The sequence below is a fragment of the Squalius cephalus genome (assembly GCF_949319135.1).
Source record: "Squalius cephalus genome assembly, chromosome: 4".
NCBI lineage: Eukaryota > Metazoa > Chordata > Actinopteri > Cypriniformes > Leuciscidae > Squalius > Squalius cephalus.
Genome location: NC_137125.1, coordinates 49,143,974 through 49,163,811, shown reverse-complemented (window position 1 = coordinate 49,163,811; position 19,838 = coordinate 49,143,974). Strand labels below are relative to the sequence as shown.

Below are 19,838 nucleotides of genomic sequence, written 5' to 3'. Positions count from 1 at the left end.
TGGAGGATTTTTTACTTCCGGGTGGATCACCTATACTATTGGTCCTCCTAATTGTCAATCATTCTGGTGAATCAATCAAACTTATTAAAAAAGTGGAGAGGGCGGGTCTTATCTAAAATTCGGAAAGATCCTCCACTATACCTTTAATTGAAATTGCCTGAAAGGAACCGTTTTGCTGAAATGAATCAGACTTTCTCGAAACTAATTAAGAAAATACATTTGATTACATTTGTCCTAAAAACAGCGATGTTGCATTTTGTCAAAATAAACTGATGCTCATTTGAGAAAAGTTAGTTGTTAGCTAACCCTCTACACTGGTGCTCATTGATCAGAATAGGCTCTTTTAGTCATAAAACTGAATGTTTTTCTGTGTCTTTCCTCTGTCTCGGTCCTGCAGAATTCTAGCGGCATGTACACAGGCTTCATCAAGGTGCAGATGGACCTGCGGAGGCCCATCACGGTGAAAGGAGGTGGGGCAGGAGGGGTCAAAGGTCAAGAGGCGTTTTACCTTCCACGTGGCTCCATAAACACCCTGCACATCAGCAGCACCAACACAGTGCGACAGGTGATTGAAGCCATGCTGAAAAAGTTCACCGTGGCCGACAACCCCGCCAAGTTCGCCTTGTTCAAACGCTTCAGCAGAGAAGATCAAGGTGAGACGCGGAACATGAATGTGGAAAATGCATCAACGTATTTGTGCATACGGTAGACTAGCACTAGCGTGGTAATGACTCAGGACGCCTTGTGTATGTGTTTTGGCAGGACCAGATGCATTCCTGAAATAAGACAATCTCAGAAATGTGTGTGTATTTATGAACGTTCTTGACTTCTGGCACACACAGATACAGGACAGTCCTGTTGCCTGTAAGCATATGTGCACGCGTGTGCCAAGAATACACCATGCCAGCGTAGTAAACACACGTACACACCAGCTGTTGTCTGTGCCAACCTGTTGAATGCAGATAGTAACCAGCCTCGTTCCCCACATTTCATCACCATACAGGGATATTCTGAGCTGGGAGGGGTCAGGATGGTCAACTTTACTAGTGACTACTAGTTAGTTTTTTCAGTGCTGAAATCAGTCACAGGCTTGCAGAGCGACATCATTTGGTGAATTTTTGAGCATTGGTTTTCCTCCCATAATGTCAAAGTGTTTCCAATCCATCTCCTTCCTCTGACAGACCCCAGCCACTGTCTGAGCCCCTCGTTGACGTCACACACACAATAGGAAGCCAGACACACATATGGCTCAGTGATTTTCAGTACCTGTTTTCGTAGTCTGAGCGTCGGGTTGGAATGCGCTCCGGTTTATTTGACAGAAAAGAATTATTACAAGAATCGGGTCATAAGAGTCATTCATTCATGAATCAGACTACACTGCTGTGCATATTTGTTGAGAAAAGTACAGGTTAAAGTTATCTTAGTATTATTTTCCTTTATGCATTCTTTTTATCTTAACTCATTTAATTCAGACTGCACATTTAAAACAAAATGACTTAATCACGGTTTATCATGTCAAAAAAATTAAATATTACAATTTTTTTTTTACAAAATTCTGTATTATCCATTAAATCCTACTGTCAAGTAATATATCTATATAATTCTTATTTGAAAAAAACTCCACCTTTAGTAGATCCATTCACCTCTTATTTCATATATTTAAGTTGTCTTTTTATAATTATTTTGAATTATATACACAATTCTTTTCAGGTTTTCACATTTTTTTTAAACCTAATATTCTAGGCAACCATCTTATGTACTTATTTTTAATATACCACTTTTTGTTACTGATCCAAATACGCAAATAATTTTGGTTCGCTGTGGTAGTCAGTTCAGTCGCAGTGAATTGATGAACTGAGTGTCATAGTACTGTAGGGAGATATTACGCTCATCTTCAGTTATTTTGTAGGAGTGTGTGTGTAGGAGCCAATAAGTGCTGCTGCCAATGGGGGGATTTTGCTGAGAAGGCTGTCTGGAACAGTGATGTTTTTTTCCCTCCACCGTCTGAGACGGAGCATTTTCATGAGGTCTCACCACCGTGAGAGATCTCGGCACATGCTAGGAGACGTATATGCAAGACTTTGAGTTTGACAGCTGTTTTTAATGCGTGTAACGAGACCGTCGACGAGCTCTTAAACACCCCGTCTAGACTAGACGACTTAAAGAAATGCTAAAGTTTAGATGCTGATAAACTCCCATCTCAGAGCTCATTATAGAAACAGGCAGACCCTCATGTGTGATATCACAGCGGTACGGCCTATAGAGGAGCATGAATCAACCGCATTAGTGTAGACATAATAACAGCCCTGCATGTTCTGATTAACCCCTGCCGGAGGCAAAAGGAAGCCCCCATTAAACAGGAAGTGAGATGAGAGGATTCCTCAAGAATGAAGAAATGCAGGTCTGCGCCCTCTTCCACACTCTGGGTGGAGGAAAATCTCCCATAATGCTTAAGTAAACGCAGCAGTTCTAGAGAATTAACTTTTGTTCCTGATATGAGGTGGTGCTCTTCCTTTTTTCGTGCTTAAAGTTTGTTTTTGCTGTGAAATTTGGCGTGAGATCAACATTGAGCAGTGTGTAGTTTGGCGTTTGTCTTCCTCTTTGTGTGGTGTGGCAGCCAGGTCATTATTATAATACAATTGCAAGTGCTTTAATTGACTTATGCAACTTTTCAGAGTGGATCTCAATTACTGTTGGTGCTGAAACCCTGTCCGAGAAGTTTTCTTTCTAAATTCATCCTCTTTAAATTAAGTCGACACCTTTATTTATATAGCACTATACAATACAGATTGCTTTAAAGCAGCTCAGTACAGTGATAAACTGGAAAATATTGATTCAGTGATGCAAACAGATTTGAATTCAGCTGTAAAGCAGCTCTAGAAAGAAAAGTGTTGATTAATTTTGGTTCAATAACTGTGTAAAGTTCATCAAATATGAATATGAGTTCAATGAATCTCTGAAGCAGCTCTAGAGAAAACTGTGACGTCATCATCCAGTTCAGTTCTCATGTAATCCCGAATAGTAAGTGTCCCCGACTAAGCAAGCCAAAAGTCGACAAACCAGGTTCAGTCGAGGGACCACTTCTCCTTTGGCCTAGACAAACCAACATGGTGTGATTTTAATTTCAGACTGCATCACTAATTGGATTGTATTCAGAATATTTCATCAAGTTCCTTGTTATATCTCTTAAAGAACTAAAAAATAAAAAAATAAATTGTGTATTTTCATAGTTTTCCAGTTGTTATTGATCTCTTCTGGGTCAAAATGGACCCGGAATGCATTGAGGTTACAGCTCTGGCACTAAAAAAAGGGTGAAAAAATATCATCCTCATGCATCCCTAATTCTTGCCTGATTTTTACATGTGAATGAAGTAGTGTGCGTTCTGTGCCTGTGTGTGTGCAGTGTACACCTGTAAGCTGTCAGAGGAAGAACACCCTCTGTTCCTTCGTCTGGTGGCGGGACCCAGCACTGACACGCTCAGCTTCGTCCTGAAGGAGCAGCAAACCGGTGAAGTCTTGGTAAGGTTTCTTTGTTTTACGCCCAGTAAGAAGTTTTAAGATGCAGTGGAATGGTTGACATAAAAAACAAATCAAAACAAATTCTGAGAAAATGTTGACTGATAATATTGATTTATCTGGGGGAACTAATGAATCTTTTAGGCCTCCCTAAAATAGGTCTAGTAACGTTCCTGGTATTTAGTGGGTTGTGTTTAACACATAAAAGATTGATCATCAGTTACACACACACACAGTAGTATATTCTACGATGATCCAAGAAAAAAAACAGCACTGGTATCGGATTAGTATCCACAGACATTCAGAATGTAAGTATCGGATACGGATCGGTATGAGTGCATCCCTAGTTTTCTCTCTTACAGTGAATCTGAAATGAATGAAATCCATTTGCGGCATTCAAAGATTCACATTGGTTATTTCACGAGTTCACACTTGCATATAATCAGATAAAGGTTTATGCGTGCTGTCCGGGGAAGCCCGAACTGTCGGAAATTGGCCCGAACCCAGAGCATTTAAGAATTTTTGTCTTGTATCCATCCTAAATGACTATCATTTGAAAGTTTGGGGTCAGTAAGATTTTTTTTTAGAAGTTCAGCAACAAAGCATTAAATGAATCAAAAGTGAAAGTAAAGTTCTATTTCAAATAAATGCTGTCCTTTTGAACTTTGTATTTTTCAAAGAATCTTAAAATAAAATTGATCACAGTTTCCCTAAAAATATTAAGTGGCACAACCATTTTAAAAAAAAGTCATGTTTTCAACAATAATTTCTGAAGGATCATGAACATTCAGCTTTGCATAACAGAATTAAAAATTGCATTTTTTAAAAAAATAAAATAAATATATATATATATTACAAAAGAAAACAGCCATTTTAAATTGTAATAATATTTCACTGTTTTGTGATGTATTTTTGATCAAATAATTGCAGCCTTGTTGAGCACAAGAGACTTCTTTCAAAAACATTCATCGACCCCACATTTTTAAACGGTAGTGTGTATAGTTTTTTGTTAATCGTTTGATTTTTTTGCTATTCACTTTGTTCTTGCCATGAAGATAGCCTTGATGCTGACATGGCATTAAATTCTTTTTATAAATAAATGAATAAAATGATGGAATTATGACACCCATCTTCCTCTCATTCATCAGTGGGACGCCTTTTCCATCCCCGAACTGCATAACTTCCTCCGCATCTTGGAAAAAGAGGAACAGGACCAGATCTGTTCGATAACCAGACGCTACAACACCTACAGAGAGAAACTGGACGAGGCCATGAGAGCAGCGGGCGGCCCAGGCTAAAGCCAACCTTCTGAGAGAAGAACTGCAGCACTGCTGCCTCTAGTGGTCACTGTCTGTAATGAACACTATCAGGTGTCACTGTGCCAAGTGGACACCCGTCTCAGAAACTCAGAGGAGAGCACTGACCTCCCACAATGCACCTCAGGTGCCATATTTACCCTTCCGCCCTCTTGTGATCTTTCACAGTTTCAACCGTCGCAGTTATTTGTCATGTTTTCTGTTCTTTTACCTCGTGAAGTTGTGAATGATGCAAACGTGAAATTGTTTTTTTATTTAATTAATGGATGCTGTGGTTTGTAAATATTTGTTTGTTGTTTTAATTTATGTGGGTGAAGTTTTATTCTTTTGTTTATTTTACTGAAAGAGTCTTATTTTATTTCAAATATATTATTGACCAGAAACTGATGGGATTGGGGATTATTTTTGTTTTATATTAAATACCAATTGACTCATAATGTGCCCTACCAAAGATAGTGTTGGCATTTGATGTGCTGTTGACAAAATGAGGACAAACGTAGCACGTGACAAAGACAGGAAGAGTATGTTTGTGATGGAGAAGTTTGAATGTGATGTAGGGGCAGGAAATGAGGACTAAAGCAATGTAGCATTTCATAATCATTACTTGCTGGATGGATGGCATAAATGCAAATTAAAAACCAAACTTGTGTTTATTTTAAATCAGAAAAAGTATGCGTAAGGATTCTTAGGTGATGTGCTGGAATTGGAACCGAACGGATTTCAGGAAGTTGGAAAGAGGAGCTTAGAGGATGTTCGAAAGTATGTGGGAAGTGTCACGCAGAGCGGACTGATGTTGGTCAGGGTCAGGCGCTCTTTCTCAGTGAATGATGGGTCGTGATGGCCTCTGGTTTGAGCAGATCATTTGGGACAAATGACTGAATATATAAGTAATGAAGTTGTTTGTTTTGATGCTACAGCCTGAAAATGGTAGATTTAGAAGTTGTACTTGCAGTGTGATCTTCCTTCCTTTCTGTGATTCATGAACATATGTACAATCACACTGATCCGATTTGCTGTAGCTGGACGATACAAAGTTCTGCCAAAAGTTTATTTTGCACGCATTTCTTCATGGCATGGTGATGTAGCTGAAATGTTACCGTTGTGAGGTACAGTAAAATAAACGCAGACACATTAATGGTCAGTGCTACTTTGTCACAACAGCTCTCAAGGTCAACACTAATGGCGATGATTTTAAATGATACTTGTGTATCAGTAGGTGGTTTAATATGTATACACATTTATATTTGAATTTCTGTATGCTAGTGCTGCATGACGGTTTCCTGAAGGGTACTGCAACATTATATTGACACATGCATAGCGAGGTAGCGACACCTTGTGACCAACTGCTGTAACTACATCTCTGCAGTCTTATGTCTCACCTGTGTCAGTTAATTCAATTGTCTTAGACACAGATTGTGTGCTTTTTTTTTTCTTTATTATTATTGGTTTTATAACCTCTAACCAAAGATATTATTAAAATGCATAGTTTAATTTAAGTTTGAAACAAGTTGCCTGGTGCAATCAGTTTGAACACCTCAATAAACTGAGGTTAAATTACAGTATCTATCTTGTCCAATGGTTTTACCATGGCAACTTTAATTGTAAACACTGGGGTAAATATAAATTAGACTAATTTTGTGTGAAAATAACATCACAAGAGTCTCAATATATACAATCGAAGAGGATATGTCAGGGGAATAAGACCAGTAATTTTTATAAATGCTTTTTGGGCACTTTGTTTTAATTCAGGGAGTTATTTTGTTTTATTAGTCTTCATCAGATGCCTATTGTCTTCCACTGTTTTTAAACGGCATTGCATCTAGTGGAAGCTCAGTTGTATGATTTTATTTTTAATTTTTAAATAAAGCTGTTTCAGTACTTGATTTTAATTTTTTTTTTTCATAAACAAGCTTTTGTTTGTAGAGTAAGACTGTGAATGAATGTTAAACTGTATTCATGTGTAGTAAAGTGGTGTGGATACGAGTGAACTGCTTCAATACTTTTAAGTATACGTGCATGTGTTATATTAATTCATGCATATTTTATGGCTGTTTTAGGACATCACAGGCCAGTGCTGTTGATCTTTCTGTTTAACAACATAGTTAGACATAGTTTGCTCACGAATCCCATACTCTGTATTTGCCAAAAATTCTCATTTTGCTCCACAGTTTTAAGTTACGTGGTTTTGTGGATGTTAATGAATGATGTAAGTTTCATTTATCGAAGATGAAGCGAGGACTGGCATGAATATTGTCCTTGAGAGGTTTAGAAAAGCTTCACTAAATATGCATTTTTAGAATCCAAATGAGTCCACATGTCATGCATTTTTGACAATGACGGAGGTTCTTTGAGGGTTTGTATTGTTACCAATCGTGGCCTTATTGTTGAAGACATGGTTTCTTTAAATAAAGATTAAATGTTTCTCAATTCACTGCAGCCGTCATCTGTTTGTGTGTGTGTGTGTGTGTGTGTGTGAGAAGAAACTCCTTTTGGATTTAGACTTGATTTTGGCATAATCTCAAAAAGCTGGTATTTCTAATAATCTCCAACACATTTGTCATTAAACACGTTTTCTCCCCCCTTCAAAGTAGCCTACCCTGAAGTACACTGTGCAAAGGGTCACACCAACAGTTATTAGCCCTTTTACTAGCTTTCAACATCACGTTAAACTGTAAAGATGTGATTGAGTCCGAGACGTGCTCAAGGCAGCCCCACACGTGAATGATGTGCCCTCTGTATGAACCCGTGTTAATGTCCTCATCGCTGAACTCATCGCTGACTCACCGAACACTTCTTTCATGGCGTCCTGGAACACACGCTGAACTTACACAACTATCAAAAAGGCTCCACGACATAACCATGTAAGTTTACACAATTTTTTTTAATCCAGAAAATCCTATTAATCACGAAGGAACGTACAAACGCTCACTTTGGGGTGATAATAAACGACGACTTTTCGTTGTTGTTCACTTCTGGACGCACTTGTAGTGTAACGTTAGGCTACTTCACATTCTTAACTGTCCACGGGTGAAAGCGCTGAGCTGTAGTGAATAATGCGGATTATTTCTGTTATTTAGTGAGAAAATCGCCTTTCTTTTGTTCTTTCGTATCTTTCGTGTTAACGAAACATTATTTAAAAACCTCTGATTATGAGATGTTCCTATTACTCAATAATGAAAGATAACGCGCGCGAGTCTGTGTGCTGCCTCTAAATCTTTTTAAATATATTTACTTTGCACATGTTCACAAAATCTATTTCTATTATATTTTGATGTATGATCCTGAATGCCAGCATTAGTTATTTTATTATCATGATCACATTTAGTTGAATTATATAATAAATAAATATTACATTTAATTTAAGTTGATTAATATTATTATGATTAATACTATTTTTTAATTTTACATTCAAATACATTCAAATTCAAATACATTCAATACATTCAAATATTTTACATTCAAATTAACATTTAAAAGACAACTGAAAACTTTTCTCTTCCGTGAGCACTTAATCTAAAAAAATAAAAAAATAAAAAAATAAATAAATATATATATATATATATATATATATATATATATATATATATATATATATATATATATATATTAATTCTTTCCTTTTCCCTTAATCTTCCCTTATCTGGCTTATGCTATGCAATGCCTGCACTTTGTATTTTGAGCACTTCTTGTGTTGTTTTTGCCTCTTCATGATGACTCGCTTGATTTGGTCCTAATTTGTAAATCGCTTTGGACAAAAGCGTCTGCTAAATGACTAAATTTAAATTTTATTTGATAAATGATGTAATTTAATTTTCTTATATACTTTTTTATTTTTAACATTAGGCTATAATGTGATGTCATGTATCTTTTATGATAATTGTAACATTTATTTGAATATAATATTATATAATTAAATATATAATGATATTATTATATCAATGTAATATTTAATTAATACAAATATTACATTTCATTTGAATAATATTATTATGAAAAAACACTATTTTGATATTATTTTATTTGATAAATTATGTCATTTCAATTTCTTATATACTTTTTATTTTTTAACATTATGATGTGATATATAATATCATATAATAATAAAGAGACCATATAGACCAAAAATTTGGTATTACAGAAAAGCCCAGAATGTTCTCTTTAATAATGACATACATCCGTGAGATGTCTTTGCCATTAAATTCATGTATTTATTTATGCAGGCTCGGGCAGAGTTCTGTAAGCGTTGTATTGTTGGCAGTTGCAGTTGGTTTGTATCTCATTCCCTCCCCTATTGATCCTGAGCCGTACATGTGAGTCTCACTTTGCCTTTTCATTGTAAATCTCTTTACTTTGCAGTCAATTCAGCATAAATCGATCTCCAAAGAGATTTCAGTCTTGTGTGTTTTCCCGCTGATGAACGTTTTCCAGATTTGAGGGACCCCCGCCTGCTCTGGACGGCCCTCTGGCAGTGAACACACGTCTACAGAGAGGTCGCCGGCTGTTCTCTGGTCAACTCAAAGGCCCGGAGTCCTTCACGGCAGACCAGAACGGTGAGCTAGTCTTGTATTTTGGTCTGTTTGTTGTTGAGAAATACAGTCAGGTTTGATCTCTTCATTGCATCTCTCAAGGAAACATCTACACAGGGACTGTTGATGGGAAGCTGTGGAGAATCAACAAGGAATCGCTCACTTTCATCACTCAGATGGGCCAGAACATCCCTGAATGTGGTAAATCCACCATTGCACCAGCAGAAGACTAGAAAATGCTGAAGCAACTGTACCTGAATCCATGAAGCTGTTTAGCTGCATATAGTGTAAATCATTATGCACTTCACGGGCCCTCTGTGGCAGGATGAATATGTATCGGCTGTTGTGGAGGCGTTCACTGGCTTGACACGTGTGGAAAAACCCGACAGTCCCTGTGTCCTGCTGCCATCACACATTAGACATGCTGAAGTGATTCACAAAGACTTGTTGTATCAAAGGCTCGGCTGTTCTAAAGAGTCTTGAATGCAGATGTCTTCATTAGAGCATTTGATGCCTCTCTTTAATCTTACTATATTTAACCAAGCCAGAGCTTTTTAAAAATTCAGGTGGGAAAATGTATTCTCTAGTGAGTCATTTAGCAGAATGCAAAATGTGCCTGTCGGTTAGTAGATACCATTGTTTTCCTGGTACAGAGACGGTAAGATATCATGCTGTATTTGCATAATTGCCATTTTCTTCTTCACATAGGCACATGTATGGACTATGAGCCGGTGTGCGGCCGTCCACACGGTCTGCAATTGGACCGTGACGGGCAGCTTATCGTGGCTGACTCTTACCAGGGTCTTTTCAAAGTTGACCCTTGGACTGGAGAGAAGACATTGCTACATTCCAGCAAAGAGGGTCTGTAAACATTAGTGTGCGCTTTTTCAAATGTCTCAAAAAGCTTTTCACAACATTTTTGGTTGCTTTGGCCAGTGTCAAAATCAACTGTCCATTTTTATCTCAAGGTACTATATATTTTCTTCTCAATTGAATTTTTGCTTTTTTTGCTCTGTTGAGTTGTAAACACCTAAAGGCCGGCAAAAACTTTTATATACATATATATATACTAATATTATACAGTTGTGGCCAAAAGTGGTGTCTGGAGGGGATATTTGTTTTTAATGACACGAAGCATTTGATTAAACCACCAAAATATGAGAAATATGATTTTTTAAATATGAAGGAGGAACAAAAAACTAGACTTTTAGTCTAGTATTTATCTGAAAAAAGAAAAAAAAAGAAAAGCCAAAAACTACATCGGAAAAAAAAAAGACAGCATACATTTACTACAACATTTTCAGTTAATATTTCGTTGGTTTTCTTTTGTTTTTGCATGTTTTCATAATTTCTTTGTATGACAGCCTGGCCAAATAATATGTCGCCACAATTTGTCATGTTTCATTGCGTTATCACAAATAAAACAATTGACTGTCTATATGCAACATAGTATATAGTATATTGATTTAGTCCTCAATATCGCAATATGCTTGAAAAACACATTTTTCATAATATTTGGATAAAGCGTGAAAATCACTACTGGCCACTACTGTACTTGCACATATCTCAGTGTTTATCTCAATGAACTTTATACTTGCTGCTTTGCGTAAAGTTCAAGACTTTATAAAAACATATTTACGATGATTCAAATCCTGCAATTTGAAAGAGCATCATATTTAAATAACCCCTTCACATTCTTCTTATAAGGAGCTGATGGGATTCCCTTTGGCTTTCTAAACGGTCTGGAGATTTCTAAAAATGGAACCGTGTTTTTCACGGACTCCAGCAGTAAATGGGGAAGACGTCATGTCCGTTATGAGGTGAGTGAGCGACAGAAGAACAGGGCATGGACATTGGTCATATTACCTGCACTAAAGGCTGGTTCTCTCGGCAGGTTTTGGAGACGAACCAACTGGGTCGCCTTCTCTCGTATGACCCCGTGACCGGTGACGTTCGGACAGTGTTGGATTCTCTCTACATGCCTAATGGCTTTGCCCTCTCACCTGATGAGGACTTCCTGCTTCTGGCCGAGACTAGTATCGGACACATTATTAAGTAAGAGCTTTTAATTTTTTTTATATATCCGAATGTTAAAGGATCGTGAGGAAATCTTCCTTCCTGTTTCTCAGGTTCTGGTTAAAAGGACCTAAAGCGGGCACTAAGGAGACCGTCCTGAACAACATGATTGGTTATCCTGATAACATCCGCCTGAGTGACCGTGGCACATTTTTGGTGGGCATAACCACCGTTAGATTCCACGGCCGACTTTTCCCACCATTCTTGGATCTGATTGGTCCGTACCCTGCTCTTAAGCGCTTCATAGTAAAGGTGGGTAAGTCTTAAATATGTGGAGTTTAGGTCAGTTCAGCAGTGACAGAAGTGAAATCTCAATGGTGAACCCTCTTGCAGCTCATTCCTCTCAGCTGGTACAACGTTCTGTTGCCCAAGTACGGGCTGATTTTGGAGCTGGGGCCTGATGGAGAGGTGATTGACAGCCTACACGACCCCACGGGCAGCCTGACGTGGGCCGTCAGCGATGTCTTCCAGCAGGGGGCGCACTACTATCTGGGCAGCACTGACTTGCCGTTTCTTCCTGTGCTGGAGGAGTGGAGCTGACCGTCTGGCTCTCTTACAAGTGGACATAAACATGGGGAAAATAGGACTTTCGATAACCTTTCGTAGATAATGTAAAATTATTTGCATTTTAACAGTGCACTAAAGTCTTGTGAGAAAACTACATATCGTCGTAACTGTGAATTCTGTTATTTAAAGAGGCCCTATTATAGCCTGGTCCTCCCAGACTCTCGTACATTTCATTTGTACAGAGAGTCTGGCCACTCTCCATTGACAAGCGTTAACTTCCTTGAAGGCGGGTACTCTGTTGAAGTTTAAAACTATTGGATCTGCTCCAAAGCCACTCTGGATCTGACGTAACCAATCGCTAATGTTGGGTCGTGACGTAACCCTACAACTCCAACTAGCGCACGACCTCAACGTCATCGTTCTCAGCCACTCCCTCTGTTCGCTGATTGGGCCGCCAAAAATTTGGCCGGAGAAAACCCACGAATATACCAGGCTAAACCTATTATGCTATTATTTACAATTTTTTAACAACTTTCTTAAGTGTGTAATGTTGCTGTTTGAGCATGACAAAGGTCTGCAAAGCTACTCCAAAGGGAGTTCTTCTCTATACCAGAGCGCACTGTTTCTGAACTCCCTGAAACGCCTTCATTAATCTTGATTTTTTCTTTTGGGAACGAACACGTCACAACATTTACATAATTCCCAAGGCATGCTCAGATTAAAGGGGCGAGGCTTGGTTGAGTTAGTTTAGTAGTGTGTTTATAGTAAGGGGCGTGACATTGCCCAAACACACTCAGCGCTTGACCAATCACAACACACTGCTCCAGCCAACCAATCAGAGCACATTTTTGCTTTTGGAAGGAGGAGCTTAATAAAGACAGTAACTAAACCAACAGACTGGAAAGAGAGGTGCTGCAGCAATATAAGAAAACATTCAAGCATGAAAACTTAATCTAGTTGACTTTTTTGTAAAATGACATAAAATGGCCTCTTTAAGTATAGTTAAGCCATTACAGTTTGTCTAACACAGACCTTTTAACTGTATTGGTAGTCAAAGGGAAGCATCACATTCTATTTTGTTTTTTATGATTTTCTGCACTGCAAAATGCATTGGTCATAGAAATATAAGCATAGCTGTTCCCATTTAAAAATGAACACATGGTTTTCTTATGCAACGGTAATGCAAAACAGAAATAACATGAAAGTTCAGGGTAGTGAACTTTCAAGCAACAACCCAAAATATGTTTTTTTTTTATTTGAAAACATTTAAAAATGTATCATGTATGTATCGCACTAATATACTGTACATATATTGATTTTTAACTGGTGCTATTCGATTATTTAATAATCATGTCATTGTGAGCCAAATCAATTGTCCTGTTTATTCTTTTGTAATATTTTAAAATACATTAAAAAAGAACGACAGCAACAAAAATATTTTCAGAATGCTTTTATCACTCAAACACACAAGACAAAAGTCCACACCAACCATAGCAATGCTACTAACAAATATAATGAAAGATTTATGTGCAAAACATGTCAGACATGTTGATCACAGACTGGAAAGTGCTTCACTAAACGGATATATTGAAGTATTGTGAGAAAGATCTTTTCAAACGCACTTCTTATGCATGTCCACCGCTTCTCAGATCATTTTGGGTGATTTGAGATATTGCCAATTCCAGCAGAAGATTGTTGAAGGTTGCGTAGTAGTCTGAAAGTAAAACGGTCCCTTAATGCTTCAAGTTTGGGTTGCTGTGAACATATTCGAGAGCAAAGCGACAGCAACCCAAGCACAGGATTTCCCTCAAAGAAAAAAAAAATGGTCATGTACTAAACTGAGGCTAAACAATGTCAGGTGATATTCCATGACCTGCTGTGATCCACACCTTTGGCTCATTCACAACTGACACAAAACGCAAGAAATGATAAGAAAAAGAACAGTTGAACTACAACAATGAAATGCTAAATACAATATTTGCATTTAGTTAGTAAATCATTTTGTTGTGGTATTACTCAAGTAAAATATACGTATGCTGCCATATGCAAGTGACAGGAACTGAAAAGGTGATATTTTAATAGAAGAAAAATAGTAGTTCAGTTTATATGGTACTTTGGGCCTGAAAGTGTTTCTCATTAAAGTCTGACAAGCATGCAGTTGTATATATTTCTATTGTGGTTGTTCTCAATTTATTTCTTTTTAGTATTTGCCATTTTTAAACCAGAATGAGAAATCCACTTTATATCCTTGCGGACGGTTGACCAGAAATTAAGGCCTTCCTCTTTTTTTAAAAACAAATATGTGGAGTGAAATGTTTCAGAAACATCTGGCAAACATACAATCCAACAATTTCCTCAAAATTCTAGCTCAAGTTCAAAACTGTGCATGTGTTTAAAGCAAAAGTAAAACTAAATCTACAAAACATGAATAAAAAGAAAAGACAGTATTTGAAATGTTCAGTGCTATTGTTAAAGTCAAAGCAGCAAGATTAATTCAGAACAAACAGGAACATGATGTGAATGCTCTCACAGATGTCTGTCAGCTGGTAGTTTGTCAGGATCTGATGTGAATGAGATGGGCCGTCCTGTCTGAAAGTGTCTAGTTTGTTTGGTATCCTGGCGCACCCCGATGACCTCATCTGAGGAGGAGAGACTGGGCATCTTTGGGAGAACGTCAGGATACAAAGGCAACAACAGGGCTTGTTTTTCAGTGCCCTTTATCCTTTCCCTTCACTGGTCTTCTTTCTTTAATCCTCTCCACGCTCTACTTCAGCGTCTGTCGTAGTTTGTTCCTGCGAGGGACGAGGCTGCTGAACATTAACCGAGGATCAAACCTAAACCTGGTGGAACAATGACAGGCAAAATGTAAGTTTGAAGACATTTCCAGAATTTAAATTATTTTACTGGAATGCTGAACGTTAAAATGATCAGGAAGTACAGACTTTGAGTCGTAGACGCCAGGCGTTCTGCAGGACTGTCCCGAGCAGGACTGCAGCATCATTAGACGGTGGTTCATCTTCTCCAGGACTTCCTGATCAATGCTTTTGGCGATGTTACTCAACTGAAAGGGGTCTGCTGTCAGGTTATACACCTCCACAAACACCTGCAAGCAAACACAGTGAGCTATTACTATTACAGTATAATATATATAATAGGTTTTTAATAGATTTTTGATTTCTTTTTTACCTCGTTGTCATCAAATTCACAGTACTGTAAGTTGGCGGCCTGCGATACTGTGCGAACACAGGCGTATGTGTTGTTGTACGAGTCTTCACAAACACAGTCGGGGAAACACTCCTGCAGAAAAAAGAAACAGCTGTGTTGTAGCACTCATTTTTTGGGATTACCGTAATGACTGTTTATTTGTAGCATGTAAACCCTCACCGAGACCCCGGGGCCCAGCAGGGGGCAGGCTGGGTCAGAGATGTTACTTCCTTCTCCCTCATATTCCACCAGTACATCAGATCTCCATGTGCTGCTGTTCCCATTACCGATCTGAAACAAATGAAAAGCAAACTTATTTAGAATTTTAATTAATTATACTGTACGTGTAGCTATAAAAAACACTCCAAAAATGGCAATACTTAAATGCATTTATTAATTAGTTCAAAGTTGATAAGTTCAAACAGGATTTACCATGATAGGTAGAAATGACATCCCATCCATCTTAGTTTCGTTGACGTTATATCCTGCTATGTCCAGAATCGTTGGACCCAAATCCACATTTGCTATGAGTAACTGTTAAAACAGATACGTTATTAATCGTATAAAGCAAATAAATATATTTTAAAAAAGCTTGTTTATATTACCTGGCTTGTCTGATTGGGTTTGATATTAGGCCCTCGCACCAGCAGAGGAACTCTGATATCAAATTCATAGAGCTGCCTCTTGTCCATCGGAAGAGAAAACTGGCCTGAGAGGAAGAAACGGACACGTGAAAAAATAAAAGACAGGTAGAGTATAAGAAAATTTCTCAACTGTTAAAACTCATCATGTACCTGTGTGGTAACCATTGTCGGAGGTGAAAATGATGTAGGTGTTGCTAAGCTCTCCTCTGACCTCCAGCTTTTTCACCATTTTCTCCACCAGGTCGTCTACTGATAGTAAAGTGCGCCACCTAGTGGAACAGACCAACAGTACCGCATTACATCATGTGCAGTATTAAAATGATTTTAAGGGGAAAAAAATCTGAATACCGTTTTCTGTAGGCATTATCCAAGAACTCCACTGAAGAGTTTGTCATGGGTGTCTTTGCTTGCCTGATGAGCCAGTGTTTGTCCTAAAAATCAGGTTTAAATGCTGTCAGATATGCACAAAAATGCACCATCCAATCAGAACATCTAAAGGAGCTTTCACACCAGAGGAACGTTCCAATAACTATTGCCAGAAGTACCCGCTTTTAGGTGTGTTCGGACCGCAGGATTTTAGTTCTAGGAATGCCTTTTCGGGGGGCTAAATTAGCTCCTACTTCAGAGCTACCAGTGAAGTAAGTGTACGTTGATTGGCCGAACACATGTCATACACCGGCATTTATAAAAAGCAGTGTAAACACACAGTTAACATATACTTACTCCACTAACATGGAGAACAGCGATAGATGGACCGACGCCTAAATCCATCTCACTTTTGTTCTTGGGGGACTGCCCTGATGACTAGTTCCTATAACTGTGTACCTGTAACTACCTGGTGCGAAATCCCCAGAAGACACATCAGGCCCGTACCTTTCCATGTATGTTGAAGTTAGGGTCTCTTGGCGCTCTGACGTTGGGAAAACTGCTCTCGTACTGAGGAGCGGCCGTCCAGGGTGAGTGCGGGGCTGGAGTGGACACCATCATGAAGAAAGGCCTGCGGTTAGACTTGTTTTCCAGGAAGTCGATGGAAATATTGGCCTGGATGGAATCAGACATGTACAAGCCACTTAACTTCTGTTGCGTAAGGTTTTATGTAATGTCGCGAATGCAGGTGAGATCTGCTCTTACCAGAACATCCGTAAGGTAATCCTCACTGTAGTTCTGTCCATGCCGCTGCGCCCTGCCGTTCACAGACAGTGTGTAGTTGTAGTACTTGGAGTTTCTCTCCTGTAGGAACATGTTAAAATCGTCAAAAAGATTTCACTCCAAACAAATCTGGTCTCAGGATAAATAAATACAAATTATATATATATATATATATATATATATATATATATATATATATATATATATATATATTCAGCTTCACAAAAAAAAAAAATATATATATAAAATAAATTAAGGGGGAAAAAAAGTTGTGTGTATGTATATATTACAGTATATGTGTGTATTTAGATATATTTATGGGTGTGTATATGTATATATATGACAGCGACCTACAATCTGCTCTCAATGACACCATGAGCTTTGAATTGTGGGAGCTGCTAATAAAAGAATAAACAGCATGGCTCCAGAGAACATTCCTTTTCTCTACTGGATTCATTTCTGTGCCTACATTTGCTTGAGTTCTTGTAGCAGCGTCACAAACATGCTACATTTTAGGCTACTATCTGTTTTCATAACCTTCTAGCTAAAATTAGACTTCTGCAGGGCTCATGGGAAAGGTTGACAGGCTTGTCAATGTGTTCCCGCTTGTCATCTCACCTAAATCATTAACGTCATCTACTCGTGACCCTCAAAGCTCGCTGTGTACACAACAACCCTGAAACTCTGGTAAAAAATAAAGCATGATCGGCTTCTGTCTTTTTCTTACCAAGGCGAACCAGTGGTCCCAGCCCGGAGGAACGTGCTCCACTCCTCCAGCTTTTTTACTGCCGTACTGAAGCAGAGAAACACACGTGGATGATGTGCTATCAGCTGATTCAGGGCTGGTCGTATGACATAATGATAAAGATTATAAAAATGTTTTTCCACCCCAAACTAAAGAAAGGGGTTATCCTTATGAAAGCACCCAGTATCTCTTTACCTCATTAAGATACTTCCCAGCAAAGAAGGTCTGATACGTGCCGTGTTTCTGAAGAAAGGCAGGGAAGCTGTCGGGCTCTTGGGTCTTCTGCCACGCTGTGCTGCTGCAGTTGCCCTCCAACGTGTTGTTCACGACATGATGGTTATGGGGGTATTTGCCCGTCAGGATACTCGCCCTGCTGGGGCAGCAAAGAGGACTGGCAACAATCTGGGAGAGAGAAGAAATGACAAGAAGTGTTAGGAGATGCTGTGCAAATTGATGCAATGGCAAACATGCATGCTGGTTGATCCATGATAATAAACTTAGAAATATTCTTATGCAGAAAAATAGGAAGGACACAGTTGTTGTCTAGCACAATTTCTACTCACCGTGTTTGTAAAGGTTATTCCAGCATCACCAATCAGCTTTTTAGTCTTCACTAAAGGGATCTGTACATTGAAAGATGTCAAGATGATGATGATGTAGCTCATTTACTCATCAACAATATTACAAGTAAAATGCATGGAGGAATTCACGACCACTGAGAATGGCAACAATAAAACTCTTTTCTCGGAAAATGTACTCACCATTCCGCCGATGGAGACATCCAGATCATCGGTCAGGATTAAAACAATGTTCGGTCTGGGATTCATTTTAGCCGCGGCCAGATTGTTGCAATGCAAAGTGACGCAGATGAGAATAAAATGTAATATTACTAACGGAGAAACCATCTTTGACGCCGAATTAAAAACAAATAAAGCCATGGCCTACACGAGGACCTTTTCTTGCGATAAAAGCATGAAATACTGTTATGGGAAACGCTGCTTTAGAGGAGCAGTTAGCTTTCCTGGTCTAGTGTACGAAATTACGAATCATACTATGGCGACGTCTTGACTCATGAATATTAATTAGACATTCTGACTGTGCTTGGTTACCCTGTTGTGGCGTCTAGTCACGTAGCCTAATTTATATTCATAAGCCAAGCCTTCAGAATGGAAGGATTCGCTAATTCGCCAGCAGACTAGCGCCCACCTACCAAGGTCTGCCTTACAGCCAATCAGACGCTTTGCGTCATGAATATTCATAAAAATACCCGTCGCCATAGTAAGATTAATACTGTTCTCTCCTCAGGTCCAGTCATGTGGAGAGGCGGAAGCCCCGGTCAGCTGATGTTTACGCTCGTCTAAGGGATGATGTCATTCATGCAATTTCTGTTTTATGGCTTATAATTGTTTGTTTATGTATTTATCAGGGACAATACACATTAATAATACATAGTATGTAAAATGCGCTAGATTTAGCCAACACTGGCTAATTTCCATGCGTAGTCCCTTGGCAGGTTGAAGTTAAGGACAGGAGAAAAAACTAAATTACACAAAAATACAAACTACACTGTCTATAAATGTTCACAATTTTGATTAAACAGTAACATCGTTCTTTTTATTTGTTTTCCCCACTCAAATCTCCGTCAGGCCTACAAAAGTTGTATATTTTTAAAAATATTGTAATGTAAGAAGGATGCAGTTTCACGTTTCAATCCAGATTTTCACGCAAGAAAATGTAAACAATGTAAAATGTAAAACACACACACACACACACACACACACACACACACACACACACACACACACACAGCAGGCCTATATATTATATATGTAATCCATTCAAATATATAGCGTAGCCTATTTGAAAACATACAAACATATATTTTAATAAACAGCAAATATATAATTAAATATATACAATATACATATATTGTATTTGGAGCAAAAGCTTGTACATTTTTAATTATATATTTGCTGTATATATAAAATGTAAATGTAGCCTAGATTTTTGCTGTTTTATGTATTTATTTGGACACGTTCATTTACAAACAATTATTGTAGCCTATATTTTTATTTGAAATATTTGTAGTGAAAGGAACAAATAGCCTACTATATATTTCTCATTGACCTGTTTAGAAAGTTTGTTTCAAAAGTTT

At 38.2% G+C, this 19,838-nt stretch overlaps 3 protein-coding genes across 5 annotated transcripts in view; 2 read left to right on the top strand and 1 right to left on the bottom strand.

Annotated features, from left to right (window-relative positions):
* rassf3 (Ras association domain family member 3) overlaps positions 1–7,261 on the top strand; it is a 38,223-nt gene extending 30,962 nt beyond the window's left edge. For both annotated transcript variants that reach the window (XM_079869022.1, XM_079869023.1), the window contains 3 exons: positions 398–653; positions 3,404–3,519; positions 4,665–7,261. In XM_079869022.1, the coding sequence (XP_079725148.1) occupies positions 398–653; positions 3,404–3,519; positions 4,665–4,814 (522 nt within the window). In that variant the 3' untranslated portion in view covers positions 4,815–7,261. The remainder of the gene's footprint in view (positions 1–397; positions 654–3,403; positions 3,520–4,664) is intronic.
* A 191-nt stretch (positions 7,262–7,452) lies between these two features.
* On the top strand, positions 7,453–13,368 carry LOC307157865 (adipocyte plasma membrane-associated protein). Of its 2 annotated transcripts, none has more exons than XM_079869831.1 (9): positions 7,453–7,693; positions 9,053–9,142; positions 9,261–9,382; positions 9,461–9,559; positions 10,067–10,219; positions 11,066–11,178; positions 11,253–11,413; positions 11,488–11,686; positions 11,768–13,368. In XM_079869831.1, exons 1-9 carry the CDS (start codon positions 7,554–7,556, stop codon positions 11,972–11,974), a joined length of 1,284 nt encoding a protein of 427 aa, XP_079725957.1. In that variant the 5' UTR covers positions 7,453–7,553; the 3' UTR covers positions 11,975–13,368. The 2 variants fall into 2 exon arrangements, with proteins under 2 accessions (XP_079725957.1, XP_079725958.1); XM_079869832.1 differs by having other exon boundaries at positions 7,485–7,693; positions 11,488–11,690; positions 11,768–13,362.
* Positions 13,369–13,382: 14 nt separating this feature from the next.
* Positions 13,383–18,783, bottom strand: gnsa (glucosamine (N-acetyl)-6-sulfatase a). Its single transcript, XM_079869830.1, has 14 exons — positions 18,445–18,783; positions 18,247–18,306; positions 17,879–18,085; positions 17,666–17,731; positions 16,921–17,019; positions 16,663–16,830; positions 16,138–16,220; positions 15,940–16,058; positions 15,751–15,854; positions 15,578–15,679; positions 15,326–15,436; positions 15,128–15,238; positions 14,884–15,044; positions 13,383–14,781 (listed from the first exon to the last, which is right to left on the bottom strand). The coding sequence occupies exons 1-14, from the start codon at positions 18,619–18,621 to the stop codon at positions 14,706–14,708; spliced, it is 1,644 nt and encodes a 547-aa protein (XP_079725956.1). The 5' UTR covers positions 18,622–18,783; the 3' UTR covers positions 13,383–14,705.
* Between the last annotated feature and the right edge of the window lie 1,055 nt (positions 18,784–19,838).

Coding starts and splice junctions, on each gene's coding strand:
- LOC307157865 (XM_079869831.1), top strand. CDS start 7,554: ATGATGTGCCCTCTGTATGAACCCGTGTTAATGTCCTCATCGCTGAAC. Junction 9,383..9,460: donor CTTCACGGCAGACCAGAACG/GTGAGCTAGTCT, acceptor GCATCTCTCAAG/GAAACATCTACACAGGGACT. Junction 11,687..11,767: donor TTAAGCGCTTCATAGTAAAG/GTGGGTAAGTCT, acceptor ACCCTCTTGCAG/CTCATTCCTCTCAGCTGGTA.
- gnsa (XM_079869830.1), bottom strand. CDS start 18,621: ATGGCTTTATTTGTTTTTAATTCGGCGTCAAAGATGGTTTCTCCGTTA. Junction 18,307..18,444: donor ATGTCTCCATCGGCGGAATG/GTGAGTACATTT, acceptor TTCAATGTACAG/ATCCCTTTAGTGAAGACTAA. Junction 15,855..15,939: donor CGACAATGGTTACCACACAG/GTACATGATGAG, acceptor TCTTCCTCTCAG/GCCAGTTTTCTCTTCCGATG.